The sequence below is a fragment of the Hylobates moloch genome, unplaced genomic scaffold (assembly GCF_009828535.3).
Source record: "Hylobates moloch isolate HMO894 unplaced genomic scaffold, HMol_V3 SCAFFOLD_3, whole genome shotgun sequence".
Classification (NCBI taxonomy): Eukaryota; Metazoa; Chordata; class Mammalia; order Primates; family Hylobatidae; genus Hylobates; species Hylobates moloch.
Window position 1 is genome coordinate 17,353,731 of NW_026652278.1, and position 21,649 is coordinate 17,375,379.

The following is a 21,649-nucleotide window of genomic DNA, read 5'->3' on the forward strand; positions in this document are numbered from 1 at the left end:
CTGTTGCTCGGGGGCTGCTTGGCAGGCTGGAGCACTGAGCCCAGCTTGGTTTCTTGCTCTGAGAGATGCCCTCCTGACAGCTCCTTTGTAGATGGTTCCTCTCTTTACTAGCATGCCAAAGGATCTCACCGTCATATTCAGCTCAGTCAGGCAGAACTCTGGGCTGCTGTGTAAAAACCCTTTGTGTCCAGAAGGGTTCAGTGGAGCTTTGCTCTTACCAAGTAGGGGCTTGGGGAGAGTGCCACAGGTCAACCTCTGGTGCTTAGAATGCTGGCTGGTGCCTTGATGTGGGTCATCTCAGGGGCAGCCCCCGTCTGCTCTTTCTGATACATAATCATTTGCCACAGAGAGAACTAAATGATGGCAATGACAGTGTCCCTGGGCTAACCCTTAGAATCGGAAAAGCCGGCAAGCTGGAAGTTTCAGGTGCCGGGAAGCACCCAGCAGTCGGAATTCCTGTTGGAGAGTTAGCTGGCTTCATCTAACAGCTTGGAGAGGGAATGCCACCTCTCCAAGAATGTTTACTCCAACAAAGGAGCTTGACACTGTCCCAGGAAACCTTTCAGTGGAAATAAGGCAAAATCGAATGGGGAAACAGCTCTTTCACACTCAAAAATTCAAGCTGAAACATGTTTAGCTACAAATACAGTATTATGGCTTGAGAACATTTGCTTTTTTCCTATTGGACCAGCTGGTGTTTTGTCATTGCTGGAGATTGGTTTGTGCACTGGTTCAGTAGGACCAGACTTCCAGGTGCCCTGTAGGGCCCCGAGGGCCAGAGATGAGGGAGGCGCCTGTGCCCACAGAGTGCACATGCAGGGACAGTCACCGGTGCTGTGCCAGCCCGGCCTCGTGGGGAAGGGTGGGCTCAGGGACTTCTCAGAGGCGCCTTTGCTCTGGGGCCGTGGATCTCCAGCTTTTGCCTATGTTGGGATTTATTTTCTATTCATGAGGTCTAGGGTGAGGCCTGAGAATTTGCATTTCTAAAGCATTCCCAGAGCTGCTGCTGCTGGTCTGGGTTCACCATTCCCTGCTGCCTTAGAGAATGTTGGCCGGGTGATTTAGGCTGATGGCTTCACCCTGCTCTCAACTGGGTCTGCAAAGCTGAAAATGAGGAGTAGGCACCGGATGGGAGTAGGCTTAAGAGAGGACACAGGAGAGGGAGCCCCTGCTGTGGCTGGGTGTGGGCTGGCAGCCCAGGTCGGGTATGGGGCACAGAGGGTGCATCGCAGCCCAGGAAGTCAGAGCTGCGGGCAGGGACCACACGTGGAAAGCTTCCATGCTGCATTAAGGTTGGGCTCCATTTGGAAGGCTGTGGGGACCACTGGAAGGGCTCTATTGCCTGCTGATAGTTCTTCAGACACAAAGGATGCTGAGATAAGCTGATGGTATCTCTATTTAGTCACTGCCTGGGCTGGCCCCACTGCAGTTGGGACCTTGCCCTCACTGCACATGAAGAAGTAGACAGTCAGTTGTCTCTAGGCTGACCTTGGCCTCGGATTGGAATCCGTTTGACTGGGTTATACCTGAAAATGCAAAGCAAAACAGAGGGTTTTAAGGTAATTAAATCTTCCTTCTAAAATGGCCTTTGGAGCAGTCTTTGGCCTGGGCTGTTTGAATAAGGAAGCTGCCATGTTTGTTCCACTCTTCTTGTCACTTTTTGCATGTAGAACCACCCTTGGTTATCAGGAGGGAACGTGGGATGGACAGGGTCTATCCTCAGTACCTGCAGTGGAGCTAGGATGCAGATGACTCAAGCAAACACACGTGTGTTCAAGATGCAAAAGTGCTGTGATTCTATGAACCAAGGTTGCTATGAACCCTTGCTTGTACAAGTACAGGGTACATCTCACCCCTCAGTCCACAGATGGGTCATAGGCAAGGGCAGGTGGTAGATGCAGGTGGTAGGAGGTTGGATTCCATATCCTAAAGGCACTGCACCTCCTCCTTCTTTGTTCCTGTCCCACCATGGCCACCACCTTTTACACAGCATCTTATATTGTGGGTGCTTAGTGATCATGGTAATTGAACGGTTTGTTGCCTTTCGAACCCTGGGCCAGGCACATGCTAGGTGCCAGGCTACAAAGCTGAAGATGAACAATCTCTGTCCTGAGGTATTTTATGAGTCCATCCTGGAAGCCTTGGGCTGAGGACTCCCTCTAGGTGGCTCCCCAGTATTCCCAGGCTTGGAGAAAGCCGGAAGGAGTGTGTTCTGGTGTACAAGAGATGCCACCAAATGCTGCCTGTGCATGGGATTTTATTACCAACCCATGAAGGAGAGTGTCTTCTCCTACTGGTGGGCAGGAACCCTGATGTCAGACTAAACCCCAGCTGCCCTGCAGGCGTGTTTCTTCTCTTTGCATCTCAGTCTCCCTGCATATAAAACACACACTACCAGCACCTCCTCCACAGGCAGTGGTGAGGATTAAAGCCCATAGCCCAGTGCCTGGTGCAGAGTTTAATGCTCATTGAAATCCCTTGTCATGATGGGCAGCAGAGGGTACTGACCTCAGTTGCATCCAGAACTTAGCTGAAGTCTCATCCCCCTGCCAGGTCAGCTTCCCAGGCTGAGGATTCCAAAGTCTGCCTGATTCCTCTGCACTTGACCCCTCTTGGGAAGCAGGCAACACCTGCTGCATCCTTGCCTCTCAGGGCTGTGGTTGGAAAGAGGCAGCAGGCACAGGGAGCACCTTGAGTGTGGTAACAGCAATGTTCACAGCTAGCACTTCACTGAGCACTGAACTCTGTGCCAGACACTGGGATACAGGCTCTAATCCTCACCCCTGCCCTTGGAAGAGCTACTGGTAGTGTCTGTGTTTTATACGGGAGGAAGACTGAGATGCAGAGACCAGGCACCCCTGCAGGGCAGTTGAGATTTGGCCTGATGTTGGCGCTCGTGCCCACCAGTGCTGGGAAGGTTCTGCACGTGTATCTGCTCTTCCAGGGCAGGTCCCCACGATGGTGGTCCTGGCCAGGCCAGCCCCTACTGGGTCACTCTGTCTCCAGCCTCAGGAGTGGTCCCTGCAGTGAAGGAAGGCTGCTCGGGGATGTGGGTTTCTCCCCGTGGGCCCGGGGAGCCCTACTTCTCAGTGCATGGGGAAGACTTTTGTGTCCTCACTTCTTGACTTCTGGGTGCCCTCTGGGGGAACACAGCCCGGGGAAGGGGTACCCAGAGAGGCAAGGCCTAGGCCCAGGTGATTTCCCCTCCTAGCTGTGTCGCAGGACTGCATTTGAGCCCTATTGAACAGTAACAACAGATATTTTTTATGTTTTTAAACTACAAGCGCTATTAACCAAAAAGAATGCCCACTAATTCTGTCATTCTTTTATTGGGCCTAGTAAAGATCACATATCCACCTAAATCAGATTTGGGCTTCTGCAGCACACAGTTCACATTAAAATGGCAGCCAAAGTCCAAGAACTAAACTGAAAAGAGGGAACATTAATTCTTTCTTGGTGCTGTGCGGGTGCGTATGAGCTCAAGAAGCTGGGCTTCTTTCCAAAACCTGGCTTTGACTATTGCCTGCTCCATGACTTTGGTCTGGTCGTGGACCTCTCTGGGACCTCGTGTCCTCAACTGTAAAATAAGGCAAACCTGGCTAGTATGGTTACTGCACAAAAATGACACAGGTTTTAAAGCACTGGGCACAGTGACAGGTTCTATGTCAATGTAGTTGGAGCGTTTCGAGTTGGGCTGCTGTTGCTCCTCATCTGCACCTGTTAATGTTGCTGAACCTTCAGCACCAAGTGTCCATGATGAGTGTTGATCTGTAGGTGATTGAAGCCTTACTCTATGGCAGTCAGATTCGTTCATTCATTAACTCATTCATTCAACAGTTATTTAAAGAATATCTGCTCTGTGCGAGGCATAATTCTAGGTGCTCTCCTTCTCTGCCTGGTGTAAGCAAGACCATCAGCAATGTGAAGATATAGAATAGAAAGTGACGGAGATGAGGTGTGGGCAGCAAGGCTGAGGCTGGCACCCTGCTCGGGGCGCAGAGCCAGTGAGGGGACTTGGTGGGAGGGCTCTGGGCCACCTTTGAGATCACTGTGAATGGGTCAAAATAAGCCTTGGGATCACTCGGCTGGGAGGAGATGTGGAGGGGCCAGTTTATTAGAAAATGACTTACGTGGACCCTGGAAATCAGCTTCTTTGCCCTAAAGAAATAAAAAAAGGAGAAATGTTAAAAGCAGCACTAAGAGCTTTAGGTAAAATGTAGAAAATGGGGTTGGGGCTGAGGTGCTGTTGACAAGAGGATGCTAAGTGTGAGAATGGATTACTAATAGGAGTTACGGAATTTCCCCAAAAGGGGAAATTGTCATCTAGTGACAATGGAGTGATTTATTCATTTGACGTCTAATGCCACAATTCCCTGTCTCCTGAGCAATAGTGATATTCTCAATGCCCTATCTAGGAAGGAAGATATTAGGAACTAGTTGTTTGCTAAGCTCAAAGTCTCTGTTGACCTTAAAACAACTTGCCTGAAAGAAAAATAACCTAGTATATATTTACTATTGAATATAATTTTCCTTAGGAAGTCTGCAAGCCTATTAAAGATTAATAGGGAATCTCATTTTCATGTGTTTCTGTTTAAAGCGAACTTGTGGAAGTGTAGGTTGTTAGCCATTCAGAAATCCATTCGCCTCCCCCATCCCCACCCCCTCCCAGGGATCTGAGAAACTAGGCTCCTTTAATGAGTGGAAGGTAAATTAATATTCCGCGGGGCAGAACTTGGGATATTTAGCTCTTGTCTTTTGGGGACTGGAGAAAGTGGAGGGTTTCACAAATTATTAAAGTCAAGAGAACCCATGCCATTTTAATTTTGCATATTCTGGGAACCTCCAAAGAAGCAAAGTTTGACTGAAGAAGACCAGGTAGCATTAGGGATAATTTCTATAATTTACCTGTGTTTTTTCCTAAGCTCATTAGAGTTCAGTTCATCTGACTATAAACATCAAGATGCTACGATGCCTACCTCAACACTTCCTTCTGAGGGTACAGACAGCATCTTCTTAAATGAACACAGGCTTGATGCTTCAATTGCCAGACCAGTTAGAGGGTCCACAGGTAGTGGCCTGTAGAATTGCTTAGACCTGTTTAGGGAGTATGATTTCATTGATCTATAAAACACTTTGCACTACTTGAGGATGTTTGAAGACTCACAGGAGAAATCTCTCTTTGGTCTTAATGGTGGGAATAAAGCTGATCTTCATCATGACTTTCCTGAACACATGCAGACCTTAAAAAAGTGGATTGATGTCCTTAGGACAAAGCGTTTCATATGTCAAGTTATTTGATGAATTCTAAGGGAATTCATCCAGCATGGTCATCTCTCCCTAGGATTTCATAAGGTCTCAGGGTCAAGTGTGGACCCCCTGGGCTGATCCAGAGAAGAAGAGAAGACACCAGCTGTGATGAGGTACTGTTCATCTAGGAATCAGGAATAGATGTCAACAGGTGCCAAGGTGCCAGGTACATTTAACCCTACCAGGAACATTTTGAGGGACTTATTATCATTCAGCCTGAGTATATTAGGTGTGTTAGGCCATTCTTGCATTGCTATAAAGAGATAACCGGAGGCTGGGTAATTTATAAAGAAAAGGGGTTTAATTGGCTCGTGGTTCTACAGGCTGTACAGGAAGCATGGTGCTGGCATTGGCTCAGCTTCTGCAGAGGCCTCCGGAACCTTATAATCATGGCAGTAGGCACAGGGAGTGCCAGCGTCTCACATGGCAAGAGCCAGAGCAAGAGAGAGTGGAGGAAGAGGTGCCACACGCTTTTCAATAACTGACCTCCCAAGAGCACTATCACAAGGACAGCACCAAGCCATGAGGGATCTGTCCCTGTGTCCCAGACACCTCCCACCAGGCCCCACCTCCAACACTGGGAGTTCCATCTCAACATGAGATTTGGAGGGGATGTCCAAACTATATCAAGTGGTGAAAGACGGAAGACAGGAATGAGATAATTCCTTTGAGAGTCCAAAAGTATTCCTCATGCAGACATGTCACACGATCAGAGCAGAAGCAAGAGAAAGTGGAGGGAGGTGCCACACACTTGTAAAGAATCAGATCTCACAAGAACCTACTCGCTACCCAAGAGGATGGTGCTAAACCATTCATGAGAAGTCCGCCCCTAGGATCCAATCACCTCCCACCAGGCCCCACCTCCAACACTGGGAATCACGTTTCAGCATGAGATCTGGGTGGGGACACACATCCAAACTATATCACTAGGCTTCCGAGAAGCTAAGATACTTGCCCAGAATGTCATGGCTAGTAAGCGATTGAGCTGAAATTTAAGTCCTAGTATATCTTCAAGTTCTGCGTGAAAACCCCCTACTGTTTCCTGCTTTTTAGTAGTCTTTTAGTTTTCTATTGGTGCTGTTAACAAATTACCACAAACTTCAAACAACACACATTTATTCTCTTACTGATCTATAGGGTCAGAAGTCTGACTCGGGTCTCACGGGGCTGAAATCAAGGTGTCAGCAGGGCTGAGTTCTTTCTGCAGGCTGCAGGGGAGAATCCATTTCTTTGTCTTTCCGCACAAAGGCTCGTGGTCCCTTCCTCCATTTTCAGAACCAGCAATGGCCAGTGGAGTCTCACATGACATCATGATGACACCCTCACCTGCCTCCCTCTTCTACTTTTAAAGACTCTTGTGATTCTACTGGTCCTACCGGGAAAATCCGGGATACTCTCCCTACCTCAAGATCCATGACCATAATTATATCTGCAAAGTCCATTTTGCCATGAACAGTAATGGTCTCAGGTTTCGGGAATTCAGGTCCAGATGCCTTTGAGAGCCTACCCAAAGGTAGGCATTCTGCCTGCCACAAGCAGTTTTTCTTCTGAGCATCTATCTTGTTTTTAATTTGGGAGATATCAGGAGCTAGTTGTGGAACTAGTGGTGAATATCTTAACCCCCTTCCCAGTGGTTGCTGGAAATCTCCGAACCAAATATGTAGTTTTCATCCAGGCAGGGGCATGTGTACATTTTGTACTAGCTGAACCACTGCCTCTATCTTACCTTTCTGTGGACCCCAATTCTCTCACTGATTTTTATATTTATTCTGCCACATCACAGCTATATCTGAATGCACTTCAAAATTCCTTCTGAAGATAGGGTGTGCGTAAACAATTAAATGAAGCCAGGTGGGTGACCTTTGCTGCCCAGGGTTCCTGAGCAGTTGACCTGGAGTCTCTTAGAGTTCCAGAATAAATACTAGGCAACTTCGGGCATTTACTTCTGAAGGTGGAGGTGCTGCCGAATTCTGCATGAAGCAAGCTCACACTGTGTTGGTCTAGAGTTTTAAGCTGTGGTTCTGCTGGTGAAAGATTCATTGAACATCTAGATTTCCATTTTTTCTTGTGGCCAAAAGCCACAAAACTGATTTCTAAAGTTTGCCTGCAGAAATATAAAAGGCTTATTGGATAAGGTTTACTGTTAAAGAGTTTTAACGTATTTGTCACCTGCAGTTATCCCATTGAATATCTGAGAGCTTTATGATCCTTTCATCATCCAGAAAACTTTCCATTTCTTTTCTTCTTCAATTTCTTCCCTTGAAAACAAGTACTACCAAAGCTAAAGCTAGGTTTTCTGCATGAATGGACATAGCATAGTATGGGTAATATGAAACAATTTTATTTGACTTCGTGATGCAGCACAGGGTTGTTTGAGATCTTTCTGTGCTCCCATTACTACTTAGAGTTTTCTTGTACCACAACCATCAGTTTGCGCATTGGGAGAAATAGGTGGAGGGCAGTGGGTTCCTGGCCAAAGGGCAGTTCAGGCACATCTGATCTGAGGCTGCTGAAAGCCCCTTCCAAGTTGGAATGGATTTTCTTGCCAACTACCATGACTTGCTTTTCAAATTCGCCAGGTAGAGAGTACCTGTCAAGCCCTGTCAACTGCTCTGTCGATGTTGACTGATGGCTGTCAATGTTCATGCAAGGTGGCTTCGGGAGGGATGCCAAAATTGATCAGATGCCAACTAGACTTCCCTCAGGGGGCTACTGCAGTTTGATGCAATCAGAAAGGCTAAGGAAGCATCACCTCTGTGCCCTGCAGCCTGCTTTTGCTGAACCCTCAACCTGCAGAGATACCCAAGGCAGGACACAGGGACTGAAACAATGGGGGATTCCATCTGCATCGCTGGAACGCCATTCTCAGCCCATGAAGCTCAGCACATGAAGCCCCTGTGAGTCAGGCTCAGAGTGCAGTGACAGCAGCCTCCATGGCCCATGTGCTGGGCAAACCGCAAGGAGAACACTTGCAGCCAAGAGCTGCCAAGGAGCCTGGCCAAGGAGCCAGAGAAGCAACAGTGATCAGGGAAGCCCCACGTATCAGGATGAGGCTGAGCAGGGATTTGAGGGAAGCAGGAATTGATCTGTACTTGGCCACAGGGGCTTTCCTGTCCCAGGAAACAAGGGCATTAGGAAAGGCTTGATTGAAGGCTGCTTGGACCCTATGGTACTGTTTCTCACCAACATGTGGCCACAGTCTTGCTAAACTGCCATATGCACATCAGTTGGCAAGGCTTTAGTATATTCCACTTCTAGTGGGAACCTGTGTTAAGGGGCTGGTGAACTCAAGATGCACAGAGCTTTGCGCATCTGCACCTGGGGCATGTGGACCTCCCCAGAGCCTTTGCGTCTCCACACTCAGTCCTAGGCGGGGAGAGAATCTCGGCTCAGCTCCTCAGCTCCCCAGCTCCGCAGCCTACCCCTAGGCAAATACTAGGCCTTTGCTCCAGGAAGCCAGATGCACAGCACAGAGAGCAATAGCAACACAAAATAACACCCCCTGCAAAATGTATTTAATACAGGCCCTGGTTTCCTGTAGGATGCTTTCCAGATGTGTGTTATAGCAGACTCTGGGAGAATAGGGGCTACGGTGATTTTCTAAAAACAGAAAGAGGAAAAATCTGTTTTGTGTCACTATGCCAGACAATTACCTTTCCAGTGTTTTAGCCTTTTCATTCCTGGTCTAATATTAGCAGCATGTTTTTCTAATTGTTTTTATTCTGCAAAAAGTATTAGCAGTTTTAACAAACTTACTGATATTTAGTCCTTATAAAAATATATCCTTTTGCTCTAAGTCCTTGGGAAAAAGTAGCTTTTCTTAAAGTGCCTTTGTTTTATGAGTTCATGTAATGGAGAGGCTTTAAGTAACACCACAGATTCCTTGCTTCAGACTTCTCAAATTTGTTTTGGTCCAAGTTGATGCCTTTAGTTACATAGATGTAGCTTGTTGAAAGTATGTAATATAAGGGCCAGCAAAAGATAGACTAAGACACAGGTATGTTTCTCTTTATTGAGCTTGTTGTGTGTTTTTGCAGCAAAGGCTGAACACTAGAATGAACCAGGAATTGGGGAGAACATATGAAGGGATAGCAGTAAAAATTTTTGGGGCAACTGGTGTATTCTGGGTTCTGGGTGAGGAGCTTTACATAATTGTCATTTAAGTCTCACAGCAGACATTTAAAGTGACTGTACATAGCAGCTGATATGGCACCATAGCACTGGTGCCATTTTCCAGGTAAGGAAACTGAGACTTGGAGAAGTTGAATAATTTGCTAAGATGTGAGAGTCTGTAAAAAGTGGAGCTGGGATTAGACACAAGATTGTGTCACTCCCAAGCCTGTGCACCTTCTTATCTATCATACTTTCTTTCCTCTGACTGACCCACTGAAAAAGCTTTCAGAAACTAAATGGTTTGAAGTGAAAGCCAAGACTTTGAAGCTCTAATGTCCACGTTGGGTTTAGAGAAAAACGCCAGTGACTTATACAAGTCACTGATAAGGGGATCCTGTCCCAAAGTTCTAGGTTTCTCCTGAGTGGTCGACTTGGTCTGGCTGTGTCCCCATCCAAATCTCATCTTGAACTGTAGCTTCCATAATTCCCATGTGTTGTGGGAAGGACCCAGTGAGAGATAATTGAATCATGGGGGCAGTTTCCCCCATACTCTTCTTATGGTAGTGAATAAGTCTCACGAGATCTGATGGTTTTATAAGGGGAAACCCCTTTTGCTTGGTTCTCATTCTTCTCTTGCCTGCCACCATGTAAGATGTGTCTTTCACCTTCTGCCATGATTGTGAGACCTCCCCAGACATGTGGAACTGTGAATGCATTAAACCTGTTTTTCTTTATAAATTACCCAGTCTCAGATATGTCTTTCTCAGCAGCATAAAAATGGACTAATATAGTGGTCAAGCCCTGCAGTGCTGTGCAGTCCCTGGTGGGGTACAACAGACTCCTTTATAAAGGGGGGCCTAATTCACTGACAGACTCACTACCCTCTTGTCCCACCTGCATCCTCTGGCCCCTGCTGTGCTCTTGCAATACATTCAAAGTACCCGTCACGTCTCTAAGGCCAGTGGAACATTAGGAAGAACAATGTAGTCAATGGTGGCAGGGGAAAGCAGGTATACACTTGATGACTGTAATAAAATCCCAGAGAAATTAAAGTCAGCCCCCACACTTCTACCCTCCAGAGCCATTATGGGCAGTTGGCAGTTCCTGTTCCTGCGAATGCCGTCTGTGGCCACCTGCCATGTGACTCTGAGCAAGGCTTAATCTCTTTGGCCCTCAGCTGTCTTGTATGTGAGACAAGGGATCCACTAGAAAAGTCTTGTTCGCAAGACTCGAAGTAAACCAAATCCCTTGACGCTGAAATCATAACAGTAGGATGGAATATGGGTAAGAATAATAATGCTATGAAAACAAGTGGGTTTTCCACCCCTCTGCGTTGCTTTGAGCATCCCATAGACTGTATTTCTGAGGTGCAAGGGAAAGCTAGGAGCTTAAACATGAAGCAACACACTCAGGAACTTTGGTTCATGAGTCGGAGCCTGGATCCCATTCAAGATCTTAGAATTCTCAGTCCAAGGCTCAATTCCACCAACCACATGGCTTATGTCCAAGTATGGGATTTGTTCTGGAAGAATATTTAAAGGATTATGGTAATCCAGGATGAGTTAAATTGGGCATTACTGGTATGTTTTTTACCTGTTTTTCCATCACACTACTTTCCTAAAACTGTTGCAGAGAAAGTAGGTAAATAATTTTCTCCCCACTGTCAGAAGACCATCTGCTATTTGAGGCAATTCTCCTAGATATTATTATTATTATTATAATTTTTCTATTTCCAGTTAGCAGCGTACTTCCTTTAATATGATGCTTTCTGCAGATTTCCTAAGGCCATCTTGGTATTTTCTCTGCCTTTTCCTCTTCTTTAAGGGTGGGAGATTTTCTCTTACTGAAAGCGATACATTTCTACATTAGTACCTATTCATTTCCTTTTCATTTTCTCAGAGAAAAACAATCAGAGCTCATCGTTGCTGTCGTCATGGAGATTTCATGTCTCCAGAAGAAATCCAGTTGAGGAGTTTCTTTGTTAATCCCATACTGGACATTCAAGCTTTCTTGTTTGTATCCCATCAGCCCAGGCAGGGAAGCCATTGACATTGATTACAGTGTGATTCATAACCCAGGGTGGGCAGGGGGAAGTGTGTGTGCAAAAGGAGCTGTCCTGGGGCACTGGAGCTGTGCATACAGTAGGTGCTCAGGCAGCAGTTGGTGACTGGACAGAAGCAGCAGCCAGAGCTCTAACAACATGTCAGCATCTTGGCTGTCCACAGCATCATGAAGTCAACACAGCCACCGCCAGCCTCATTATCTTCCTGGTAAACCTGTCCTCCCCCATCTTTCCCACCAGGGCCCCACTGTCTGATGAGCTGTCCTCGTCTCGATTCTGTTCTCACTCCTCCAGTCCGAAGTTTTGACTTTCATTCTACTGATACCCACATTTCCGGGCATCCTCCTTTCTTTCTCCTCTTCCGGCCCTCGGTTCTTTGCTCTGGTTCATGGCTGCGGAATCCTAGGGAACCATTCCTTCCCTTCCTGGCAAGTTTCTTGCTCTTCCCATAGCTGCTGGAACAGTGAGGGCACAGAGTAGGTCTGAAGCATATCTTTGCTGAACAATGGTGAGATGGAAGAGTCTTCCCAATATGCAAATCTGACCATGTTACTTCTCGGTTTAAAATCCTTCAGTGGCTTCCACTGCTTTTAAGATAAAAACCTAAACCCTTGGATCATTCAAAGGCTTTCAAGACCTCATCAGCATCTTTTCCCATCACTACCCATTTGGATCTTGTGGCCTGGGCATCCTGAGTGAGTGACCAGTGATGTTCTGGGCAATGCACCTGTTAAGTGCAGCAGTTGAGAATGACTTCCGCCTCTGGCATCAGATTGAACGTGGTCATGTTCCAGCTCCATCACAGAGCTCTGCAACCTAGAGGGAGTTTCTTAAAGGCTCCGTGCCTCAGTTTCCCCATCTGTAAAATGGGCTTGATTGGAAGTATCACCTAATAAGGTTGTTGTGAGAATCCAATGTATGAATACATGTTAAGTCATTAAATTGGTACCTGGCATGTACAAGTACTTCGTAGTTGTTATGCAGGTCTTACTGTGAGCGTGATTACTTTATACTTTGCTGCTTCCTTCTGTCCGGAATACCCTGCTCTACCTTTACCTAACCAATTCTACCCATCCTTTAAGTCTCAGTCCCAATATCACAGCCTCTTGGAAACCAGCTTCTGCAGCTGTGTAATAGTAAAACCTTAAGTGGTAGAGTCAGAATGTATGACTTTAAATCTTCATTCTGCTACTCACTCTTTTATTCTAGTCTAACCTCACTAAGCCTTGGTTTCCTTGTCCATAGAGTTAGGATAATAAAATAATAATACCAATTATTTTGCTGTCATACAAAGTAAAAGTTTGTAAAGATATACCTAACATGTACTGAACACTTCATTCATGCTAGGTATTGTTTTTGTTAGTGGCCATTCATTCTTACCTTTTATCAAGAACAAATCATTGTATTATAATAATCTTTTTACTTGTTTTTCTTGGCACCTAGATTGCGGGTTATATAAGTTCAAGGACAGGATCTTTTTCATCATTATATCATGGCACTTGACACATCAGTCAGTGGGATGGACAGGAATCCAGCTGTTGTGTCAATACATGTGACCATTTGCATGCATAATTTAGGAGATGTTAGAAGATTGTGATGGTAGGAGAAGGAGATGTTGGGAAGGAAGGATGTTTTAGTGGGATGGGGAATTGGAGCTGTTTTCTTTCTTTGGAAAGTACTGAAGACCGTAGGTTAATTGCTATTGCCCCATTTCATTTGGCATAAGGGTGACTGGGGATGGGAGAGGAAGCCTGTCCCAGAAGGGTTGGGACTCAACTGGAGACATGATGCATGCTTTATCAGTGGGATTTACTAACATCATACTGGTTCTTAAATAGAGTCATGCCGGTAGATATATAACAACCAGTGCTCCAAGAACAACACAAAGCTCTGATTTATAGTGTTTGCTGGTTACCGTGGTGTAAATCCCCCCACCGTGGTCACTTTCAAACTACCACTGCAATGTTATTAGCCAACCTGAAAAATTCCTGAAATTGTGCCAATTCACCAGGATGAGCTGGCCTCAGCATAGCGCTGTATAAACTTCTTACTTCAGTGTTTCCATCTGTAACATGTGAATCCTATAATATGAGCATCCTGTCTCCAAGTATAGCTGCCAGGGAGAGGTGGTCAAATGTGATAAAACGTGGAAATGTTAGTGTTTTAACAGTGCCGCATGCGCTCACCCTTACATCGAAACTCTCTTCCCATCTACTGGCCGTGTGTCACAGGGCCAGGATATGTGCCGATCATCTCTCAAAAAGCAGCCTGTCCAGAGTTCGGCTCAGAGCAGTATATTTTGTTTTATCCTCCCAATCGGGGCTATGCTTTCTGCAGCAGACTGACTCAATTAGCCTTTCATTCCAGAGTCCAATTGTGAGTCAATTCCGAGGTTGTTAAGCAAAATGAGTCTGGTGGCATTAGTCTCTCACTGAAGGACAGTAATCCTCATCACAGTGTTGTTCAGTTAATAGTCTGCTGGAGAGACTGTGAGAAACGGGAGATGTGGAGAGGGAGCGACCTTTTGTCTATCTCTGGGGGACAGGCCGGGAGCGTGGGGCTGCCAGGTCAGATAGCTGTTCAGCAGCCAGGTTGTGTGCAGAACCGGAGCCCCAGCTGCCTGAACTTGCAGTTGGCCTTTGCAAAGTTAGAAACCCAGTGTCACTAGATCGTTAACTTTCATGACCAGGAAAATTCTTTTGAAATTAACACTCAATCCAAGCTGGATGCCATTGGAGCCAGTTGAGTAAGCCCGAGCCATCTTTAGGGATTTCCTCTGAAAAATAAACCCTTTAGCCAGGCTACAGAAAATAGGCAGGTTTTGTATCTTTCAGTGTGTTCAATTAAAGTCGGGAAACACCAGCGAGGCACGACCATGGTTGCCACTCAGGCGCGTACACGTGCGCACACCCCAGCCACATTAGGAGGATTTTGCCAAAGCACTTAGCTTCCGCACATGGTCCTGTTTGGGGAGACTTATACAGGAGCTCTCTGAGGAGTGTCAGGTGCTGTGCAAAGGAAATAAAGCAGATCTCCAGCATCTGCTCCGGGCATTCACTGCAATGGAGTCAGGCCCCCAGAACACAGAGAGCACACAAGATGTGATAAGATCAGATAGGGAAGCTTGGGCAAGTCTTGTTTACAAGGGTTCAAGGAGAGAACCCCACACGAACATGCCTTTGCAGCGTACTGCGGACTCGGATAATTCCATCAGGTCTTCGAATGCCCTTTCTAGTTAAAATTGCAGGAAAGGGATGCATAACGCGCTTCCTTAGAAACCGTTGTGATCCCCACACATCCTACCCGTCTTGGTTCCACCAAACCAAGCTCGTTTATATCATAAAGTATGCCAAGAAAATACAGTCTCTTAGGTGGAAAGAAGTGAAACAGCTCTGGGTATGTTGACAGCCAATTCTGGGGTGAGCTAAAGACAGAAGAAAACTGAGACAGCCTCCCATTGTCTCCCATCATTGCCAGATAATTTAAATTCTTGTGAAGTCCATTACGTTCTTCCATAGAAACAGAGCAGTTGTCTGCCGAGATGACCTCAGAGGTGGCCCAGCTCTCATTCAGGATTTCTCCAACAATATCCTCTTCAGATGGAAAAACAGCCAGTTGGCCACAAAGAGCCCTCTTCTCCCCAGACCAGCGTGTCTGCGGCTTCTGTCCCCTTCTGGGCTGCTGCATCTTCACTGCCACCCAGGGCTTCTGGGTGGACTGCGCTGGCCCCTGGAGAGGTTCCAACCTGCAGGCAGCTGTCACATCTTGCAGCAGCCTCTCCAGGCACAGCCTTGACCACAGGCCCACCCGCCTAGAGCAAGCCTCTCTGTCCCTCTTGCCTTCCCCTTCTGTTCCCCAAAGGCAGGCTCCTCCTCAGTGCCACTCGGCTGGAATAAATCACTACCCCTGGGCTGGTGGATGAGAGGTGATTTACAAGACAGAAACACACATTCTTAAAGCCAGTAGGAATTACAGGAGCAGATGGGCTGTAGGATCCTATTTTGATGCCAGGGACACGTTTCTGTATAAAGTAAATATTTTCCCAGCGTGGATCTCCGGTGAGTGTGTGGAGAAGCGTATTTCCTAAAGATGCAAATAAGTCTAGTCAGAAATAAATATTGAATGGAAACTTCAAAGTCTCTAGATTCCTCCAGTTATAGACCCTGAAGACTTCTCTCTGAATAAACAGACACACAGGTGGGCGAGGGCTGGGCAAAGGGACATGAGGGGGTTGAATGAGAAAGGATGCCAACAGTTTCTTAGCTCACGTTTTCTACGTATTTTGTGTGTGTGTGTGTGTGTGTGTGTGTGTGTGTGTGTGTGTGCATGTGCAGAAAAAGGCATAGCAACAAAGGAATAAAGAAAACATGTCTGTCCAGAGGCTTAGGATGTTTTAAAGCACATTTCCACCCCCCACCCCTTTTTTCCTATTGTAGATCTCGCCTTGCGGATTTTTTTACCAACTGCCAGCCAGAGTCAAGGTCTGTCAGCAGCTGTCTAAAGGAAAACTACGCTGACTGCCTCCTCGCCTATTCGGGGCTTATTGGTAAGATCCGGGAGAAGCCGGATGGGAGAAGAGTGTGGTTTGCAAATACCTGCGTTCTTTCCATTGCGCCTTGCTGATGTCTGCATGTCTGCAGAAGTGAAAATCTCACAGTAACCTCTGGGCTGGGGTTTGGATGTTAAATCCTTGAGGACATGCCTGTAAAAACAACAACAACAACAACAACAACAAAAGAAGTAGAAGAAAAGAAAGAAATGGGATAATGGATGCATGAAAGGCAGAGGCAGGAAGCGGGGATTATTAAGGAGTGGGGAGGCTGCAAGTGCGCAGACGGGCGAGGCGTCTCAGTTGGGAAACTGACCACGCAGAACAAAAGCAGAGAGAAAAAATGCTTGGTTATGGAAGAAGAAAGCGAGTCAAACCAAGTTAATTGAATTAGGGAACTTTGGAGAAAGGGAAGTCATTCAGGCTGGGGAAATCAAAAAGGCTGTTTCCCAGAAATGGTCCTTTGGAAATAAAAACCCTAAATACAGGGGCCCTGCTTGCTGTTAGTGTTCTTGGTAATTCAACTCCCAGTGTGCAGAGGGTGATTTAGGCTAAATTTTTTTTTCCTGAAAACAGACATGGCAGAAACAGTATTTTCTGTCTTTCAAGACCCAAGGCTTTAGAAGAACCATGTTCTCAGCATTCTGAGCAGTGTGATTACACATGACCGCCGTGAGAGTCAGAAGGGAAGCAAACTTGGACCCCTGGATACCAGGGGCTGTCAGGGGGAAAGGCAGGTGTCCCAGGTACTGGGGACAGCAGAAGCCTTGGTGGCAGGGCTCATCTCAACCGGCATCTGAGAAGGAACACGCAGTGAAGGCTGTGGAAGGGTGAGGAAAATCACAATTGTCAGAAGCACGATGGCTCAGCCAGGGTGTTTGTTCCTGCCGGCTGTCTGTGTCAGGGTCACACACGTCACCACTAGGAAGAACCTCCCCCCGAGAATGACAGCACAGACTACATTCTTTGTCACCAGAGCATCTTCAGCAGGCAGCTTTGGGAAAATCAATAACGGTACTTAATGCAGGGATGGACAGGTTCCTGGTACATTCCTTACACCCAACTTTTTGGAAGGATACCTGCCCTGCTGTGGGTAATAGCTTTCCCTGGATCCCCAAGTATTTTCTATTTTTATTGATTGGGCCAATGAGTGTACCTTCCTTAAGCCAATACTCCAAACTTGCATTCACTCTCTCCTTTTCCCGAGTAAGTTAATCTCTACTAGGGATTACGTATCAACTATGGAATTGCAGAAATAACAAAAGTAGTTGTTGAGTATCTCCAACTCAACTCTAGCTGCATCTGCTAACAGTGTCTACATGTTATGGACATGAGATGTAATAGGTGGTCAGTAATCCACAGAATGTATTTGGTTCACAAACAGAAAAGCAGTTTTTTTCCAAGCTCCTCCACGTCGATGGATGTAGTCCCTGTTAACACTTCAGTCAGTGCCCTTCCCAGGTGTACCTGCTCCTTAACCTCTTTAGGAGGGGCCAAGGCCAGGTACTGCCAGCATTTCCGTGAAGTTATTCCTAGGCTTGGCAAACCCTTAAACCCTTACACACCTAAGGATGATGAATGAATGAAGGGCCCAATGGCAGAAGCAATGCATTGCATAGACCAAAATGTCTTTCTCTGTTGGGTCTGGATCTCTCACTCCAATTTCTTTCTGGACAAGGCTTATTCCTACTTCTTCCATATATGCCAGGGGCCCACCGTGGCACCAGGCATATCCAATGGCCTTAACCTCCTCCCCTAGTGTTTAGGGTGCCTGTTCCTTTCTCAACCAAAGTTAGGAGTTCCCTCTATGCAGTAGGTTAAAATGTTCATCCCAAGGTATAATGCGATATTATTTAGTTCAAGTCAGTAAAGAATATAGGGCAAAGACAGTATGCCCTTGACTCAGAGAAGTTTAGAACAGAATTATTTTTCTGTTTGTGATCCAAATACACCCTGAGGACTACTGACCACCTATTACTTCTTACATCCAGAAAATATATAAAAACAAAAGCCTTCTTGTCATCAGCGGGCATTGCCTGGTGTCAGCCACCCAGGAGAAGACATTTGGTTTGGATTAAGTATAAATGCTTTGTGTGTTTGTGCCAGTTTAGAACTCATCAGAAATATCACGACAAGATGTAGGCAGGAAGGACCACCCAGCATTTCTTTGAGCACCATTGAGAGTCCACAGGCAATACTCTAGGAGCCGTTGGCTTAGAGAATTTCCATTGTTTGTTTCCAGTTCTTTCACAACGTGGAAGACTTTATTTAGATCAGTTGAGAAGACCCCATATGTATGTGTATACATTCAGGGTGCGGGCTAACCGCTAGGAAGCTTCTAGCTTCCCTATGTCACTCTAAAGAAACCGTTTGCTTCTGGGGGAAGTAGATTCAAAGTCCTAAACAAAATTGTTTAAGATATGTAAACCCAGCTCTATCTGTTAATGAAGATTAATGAAATTTTCAAGAAAATGCAAGGGATTTGGCAACTCATGCGTTCTCTAAGTTAATTCTTTCCTACTCCACGACATCCATACCGTTTGTGCGTGAAAGAATACCCTAAGTGCAGCTCAAGGAGTTCTGTTATAATTTTTAAAGTACATGTGTAAATTATTTTATGTGCTCAAGATAAATTGCCGAGAAAATGCACTGCTTAACATAATTTCCCACTCAGCAAACACAATGTTTGTAATTATCCACGGTGCATCCGCCGTCAGAGGAATATTGGTTTCTTTTTAGGCTATGGAAAAGTATCATCGTACAACAATAAAATGCCTTGTTTTTATTCTTTTAGGCACAGTCATGACCCCCAACTACATAGACTCCAGTAGCCTCAGTGTGGCCCCATGGTGTGACTGCAGCAACAGTGGGAACGACCTAGAAGAGTGCTTGAAATTTTTGAATTTCTTCAAGGACAATACGTGTCTTAGTGAGTTTGTAAAAAATAAGAAACAAACGAGCAAACGCATTTTCTTCTCTGAGCTCCAGCTGTACCTCTTGTACCTTGTGCCTGTACCTCTTGTTTCCTGCGCCTGCTTCCTCCCTCTGTCTGTCTTTCTCCCTTTCTGCTTAGTCACTGATAGTAAATCCAACTCCTTTTGTGGGCCACCCCATGTAATGCAGCAGGGAACCCAGCAAGTGATGAACTGGGTGCTGCTAAGACTGTGAATCCAAAGGCCTGAGAGAGCAAGAGATTCAAATAACTGAGGGTACATTATGTGGGAAAAGAACGCTTCTACCCGCAGATCAAATTTTGATCTTGGCAGCCTGCGGACAGTCTGTTCCAAAGGTTCTTGAAACCTGGGCGGAATATACAATGTGAGAAGCTCAGACAAATTAGATGGGGATAGGCCTCCAAGGACTCTCTGAGAAAAATTAGAATGTTAACATCAATAGCCCCTTGGATGCTCAGGGCTGGCTCAGAGGAGAAGCAACAATTCTTGAGTGGGATAAACTGGCGATACAGGCAGGAGGCTCGGGATGCCCGTTATCTCTGGAGGCGAGATAAGCACTGCGGAGGCGGGAGGGGGCTCCTGCTTGAAAGCAGAATCTGTTCTTATTGCAGTGTCCTTTAGGCAGTTTGGAAACATGTTTCCCAAAGGGACAAGGATAGAGAGAAATGGACGGATGTGAACAATGGGCATTCATCAAACTCTCAAAGCACAGTGCCAGAACTCATATATATCTACCCAGATGTGCACACCCTAGATGACGCTCCAGCTGAGATACCTGAAAATTTCAACCCACTCTGTGGCAGCCGCCATTTATTGATTATCTTCCACGTGTTCAAATTCACTGTATAGCGAGTGTAAAATATACATTCTCATTTATTGTAATCTACACAAGAGTCCTCATAGACGTAGGTGGTTTTATCCGGCCATACAGCTGAGTAAAGCCTGGTAATTCACATAGGCCTCGCGTGCCAGAGTTAGGATCCAAAGTGCGAATTGTTTTGCGGCCCCCTGTGTCCTAAGAGCTTTGTTCACCCCGATGTTGAAGAGCTTGTTGGATGAGAACATAGGCCTGAACTTCAGGAACCTGGTCAGTCCGACTTCCTGGTGGGAGGGGTGGATTAAGTTTCTAGGAATCAAGGCTCAGCCACCCACCCCTCTGAGAGCCCTGTCTTTAAGTGACAATTTCTCCATGATGCTTGGTTGGTAGCTAATAGTTTACTGTGCACACATACACACACAAAAGCTTTTGAGTGTTACTCTAAAACTTCCTCATCATTTACTTTGTTGATAGGAAAAGTCGAAGTCATTTGCTTACTAGACACTTCAAATAATGTGGCTGTAGTCAATTGCTTTGGGCCTCTTAAAAATAAAACAAGCTTTTGGATTCTTAAGTGAAATTCACACCCACAAAAGTAGTGTCCAGTAAGGAGACCTTCACTACGACATTGAGGCGTACCAAGGAATCACAGCTTGGACCTTTTATTTGGTCTCGACTGAAAATATGTGTGTGTGTGTGTGTGTGTGTGTGTGTGTGTGTATGTATGTAAGTATGTATGTATATTTCCTCTTTTTCACATCCTGCAGTCTTCTGGCAGAATGCAAGTTTTAACGAAGATAAAGCAATGACAGTGGAGGTCAGTGCAAGAAAAGATTTTGCTCACGCTGGCTGGAAAACTTCTCCCTCACAGGGAAATTAAAGTTGTTCCTGCTTTATAACCTTTTTGGTGAAGGAGAGAATAGTCTGGTGTCTCATTGCTAATGACTTTTCAATAAAAATAGATGCATTTTGTCTGCATCAGGGGCCAAAGCCAGCCAGAATTTTTCACAGTCATTCCATTTCCACTGTGACTAGACGGGGCACAGAACCCCAAAGATGCAGGGCCATCAGTTCAATCTCTTGCAACTAGAAGGAATTGCAACTTGTAGATTCCAGCCCAAATGTAGAAACTTAATTCTGCTCCCTTCAGATTAAGCCAAACCTCTCCCAAATTCTCGTATCACGAACACAACTCTTGCCAATTGTTTATTTCTAGTTTGGGGAGGAAACAGTTGTTTGTAAGCCATGTGCATGACAGATGCAGGGGGAAGAGACAAATGGGATGGAGGTGAGGTTAGATATCAGTAGCCTTCACTCAGGTCTTTATTCAGACGGCACCTTCAGCAGGAGGCCTTCCTGGATCCGTTTATCTAAGTACCAACTCCCTCTCCCCACTCAGTGCCTCTGGCACTCCCTTGCTTCATTTTCTCCAAGCATTTCTCACTGCCTAATGTATTATATATTTCACTTATTTGCCTGCACAACCAGAATGTGACCTCCATGAGGGCGTGGACTTTTATCTTTTGTTGCTGTTGTTGTTCACTACTGTGTGCCCCATGCATAGTTCAGTGCCTGGCACTTAGTAGATATTCTATTAACATTTGAATGAATGAATGAATGAATGAGCAAGTGAACAACTGAACCGCTGATGTGGCAAGGCAAACACACTGGGAAAAGCACAGGTAGTTGCAAGAAACTGTGAGTCTCTTGAATCTACATGTTTTAAGCAAAAGCAAGGGTAGCAGTGGTGGTTCTTCTGGGCATTTAAGGGAACTGGTCCCTGTTTGCCTCTTTCTCTGCCTCACACTCACCAGTTAAGCCATGGAACATAGCTGGGAGCATAAAAA

The 21,649-nt window shown here is 45.9% G+C and overlaps 1 protein-coding gene across 1 annotated transcript in view; it reads left to right on the plus strand.

Moving 5' to 3' along the window:
* GFRA1 (GDNF family receptor alpha 1) overlaps positions 1-21,649 on the plus strand; it is a 217,816-nt gene that overhangs the window by 166,580 nt on the left and 29,587 nt on the right. Inside the window, exons 7-8 of the mRNA XM_032176884.2 lie at positions 15,919-16,028; positions 18,826-18,960. Of these exons, the coding sequence (XP_032032775.1) occupies positions 15,919-16,028; positions 18,826-18,960 (245 nt within the window). The remainder of the gene's footprint in view (positions 1-15,918; positions 16,029-18,825; positions 18,961-21,649) is intronic.